The sequence below is a fragment of the Morone saxatilis genome, unplaced genomic scaffold, assembly GCF_004916995.1.
Source record: "Morone saxatilis isolate NCDOM2014 unplaced genomic scaffold, NCSU_SB_2.0 Contig23, whole genome shotgun sequence".
NCBI lineage: Eukaryota > Metazoa > Chordata > Actinopteri > Moronidae > Morone > Morone saxatilis.
In genome coordinates this window covers 20,534,376-20,537,433 of record NW_023339796.1, presented here as the reverse complement: position 1 = coordinate 20,537,433, position 3,058 = coordinate 20,534,376, and the positions used below count along the sequence as shown (strand labels likewise).

Sequence of the window (3,058 nt, the reverse complement as noted above, 5' to 3'; positions counted from 1 at the left end):
GGTGGCCCCTGTGGACAAAAGTGATAGTGTTTCTATTGTCATTGTCTCTTTATATCAAGGGGACTAAAGGAGAATAACTATATAGAAATATCCAATCTTCTCTCTAATGGTCTTGTTTGTTTATGGAGGAATCAGTATTAAACTGAGACTGAGTTAAAAACTCCTTGAACTATGTTTTCACTAGTGAAAGCAAAGAATCAAAGAAATCAGAAATTATAGTTTGTGAAGTAGTGAATTCGGAGATAAATCATTCAAAATGTATTCTCAAAATTCTGACCTTAAAGCTGCCTTTCATCAATAGTTTTTATTATAACAATGGATCAAATGAGTAATGTGAAAGGGCTCTGTCAGTGATGAACCCATAGGCAATTAGCATCTAACTCTGCTGTCCCCCCTTTTACGGCCCACAATTTGACTGTTTTGTTTCAGTCTCAGTGCTCTTATTAACCTCATTTCCAGCAGCAGCAGCAGCCAGAGCAGCCCAGTGTAACACCACCCCTTTCACCACCAAACAAGCAAACACATTTCTAGCATTTTAGGCATATTTTACTATTTTCTTTTTTGGGAGACCAAAACAAGCTCATTCAAAACTGTTTTTGCTACCTCACTCGCCCCAACAACTGTAGAGGGGAAATATGTCTGTGTGTTGTGTTTACAGCTTGTTATGGTGCCCCCACGTGGCCAGAAGAATCAATGTATTTAGACTTTTTTCCCCTTCACGTTCTGATTGTAATCTTGTAATCTGATTTCTCAGAACCTCACTTGAGAGAATTTAGATATTAATCCCATTAGAATTTTTTTTTCTTTGCAGCTTTGAACACTGTAAACACTGCTATCTTCTTATACCTCGTGTAAATTTACTAAAATCCTTGTTTTATGGTACATTACTATCCTGTGTTTCTGTATGTATAGACAGTGCAGGCAACCCACACTTTGGTGCTAGAGCAACTCACTGCCAGCCTGGAGGCTCTGAGGGAGGAGTGCCGTCAAACAGCATCAGCCAGTCAAGCACTGATCCGATCCAACCTGGACCAGATAATGTCCTCTCACTGCTTCCTGGAGGAGAAAGTTAAAGGTGATAGTTAACCCCGAAAAGTGTGAACATACCTAAAAAATTAATTCATTTGTAGTGCAAACACAGTGCTGTTAAATTAATATCCGGGGCTACGATCAAGTTTCCGGTCTGATAAGAGTCCTTCAGTAACTTCGCTCTCAAACATTGTATGAATGTGTGTGTGTTCCAGTGTGTATATGTGAAGAGGCAGAGAAAGTGTGCGGTGAGGCTGTAGCACCTTACATGACCTCCATCCTTGAAGCACTAACAGAAAACATAAGTGCAGGGATTCAGGGGATGCAACGCACGCTGCACACACAGATGGACTCGGCCTTCACACACACAAATGGAGGGACAGAAGAGATGAACAAGGTGAGAGAGATAGGTGTTTGTTTTTTTTTTACAAACTTTAGCTTACATTTCCACTTTCTCAAGTGCAGCATCTTAGTTTAATCATCGTATTATTAATATCATTATTATGTGGTTTTGTGTGTGTGTGTTGTGTGTGTGTTGTCCAGGCCTTGTCCACTCTGCGCTCCATCAGTCTGGATAAGTGCTACAGGCAGGTGGAGAACATGACAGAGAAACTTGAAGGCCTTAAACAGCGGTTTGGACTAAGCAGCACTCAGAGACTGGTTCACTCTGCACATCTGGAGATGGAGGAGGTACGGAGCAGTGTTGGAGGTTCAGCTGGGTTTGGCAAAGTGCAAAATTCAGTGCAGCCGAGGCCTACCCAGGACCCAAAGTAAATAAGGTCAAATCCTACAGTGTTTGTCATTTTGTATCTTCCAGCTGTTGGACAGCGCTGTGTACACCTTGGAGCTGTTCCTTCAATCATCAGCCAGACTGCAGCCCTCTCAGATTCCCGTCAAGATGGACAGAGCTAAAGAGAGAGTCCTGAAGGTAAAGAAATGACAACAAGGAATATATATTACATTTTAAGACAAGAAATGCTTTTTCAGTATACAAAAAATCCACCTTGCATGATTGCATTAAAGTGATTTTCTGACCAAAGTGGATTGAAAATGTTTTTCTGAATGTGTGAGGAACCTAATTATTTATTACAATTTAGGATCAATGATCTGCATGAAATGAGCTGTTTTAGAAATTGAAATACAAGATATGAAATGTGAATAAAAAGATTCAGGCACACACTATCGAAATCCTGTACTGCAAAGGCAGCTGCTGTATATGTATTTTTTTAAGATAAACATGTACAGTGTATATGTGCAATGCAGTGCAATATAACATATTCTGTCACACTAGAGTAATATTTATTTTTGCTAAATATTTTTTCAAGCAGTAATATATCAGATTTCAGTAGCAAAATAGCTCAATAGTAACAATAGTCAGAGAAAATAAGTGTTTCAGTGACTCCATCTGTGACCAACAATGGAACAAGGCTGTGCATACTTTTGCAAAGCAGACTACTACTCATTTATATTACTTGTTTTCTATACTACTCATGTGCTAAACAAATACTTAAAATGTTCAAAATTGATGATATTAGGACTCTAAGTGACACGTGTGTGTGTGTGTGTGTGTGAGCAGCAGCTGGACTATGACAGCAGAGTTGTTCAGAGGAGGCTCTATCAGGAAGCTTTATTGGAGATCACTCTGCCAGCTCTCACCAAGAGGATGGACAGCAAGTGGAAAACTGTAGGCCAAACACACATTCTGGTGTACACATTTATACTCTGACTGCAGTACAAATGGTTTTACTAAGCATTGCATGTGTTTTCTGTCCAGGAGCTGCAGCAGTTCGAGCAGTACATCTTCTCAGACTACAGCAATTTCATCCTGGTTCACAATGTCTATGATGATGTGCTGAGGAACATCCTCAGTAAGGAGATAGAGACAGGTAACACACACAGATGGACACACATTGAGTGAATGTATATCCTAAAAAGGGCAGTATCATGTTTAAACTTTGTTATAGTTCTTTTTATCTTATTTTGTGCAGCAGGGCTGTAACCAGGTTTTTAGAAATACTGAGGTCCACCA

General features: G+C 39.8%; 1 protein-coding gene across 1 annotated transcript in view; it reads left to right on the top strand.

Moving 5' to 3' along the window:
* Positions 1-3,058, top strand: part of LOC118334604 (protein Niban 1-like) — a 5,647-nt gene that overhangs the window by 427 nt on the left and 2,162 nt on the right. The window contains exons 2-7 of the mRNA XM_035670576.1: positions 913-1,075; positions 1,245-1,426; positions 1,573-1,719; positions 1,847-1,957; positions 2,606-2,713; positions 2,804-2,915. Coding sequence (XP_035526469.1) covers positions 1,039-1,075; positions 1,245-1,426; positions 1,573-1,719; positions 1,847-1,957; positions 2,606-2,713; positions 2,804-2,915 — 697 coding nt within the window. The 5' untranslated portion in view covers positions 913-1,038. The remainder of the gene's footprint in view (positions 1-912; positions 1,076-1,244; positions 1,427-1,572; positions 1,720-1,846; positions 1,958-2,605; positions 2,714-2,803; positions 2,916-3,058) is intronic.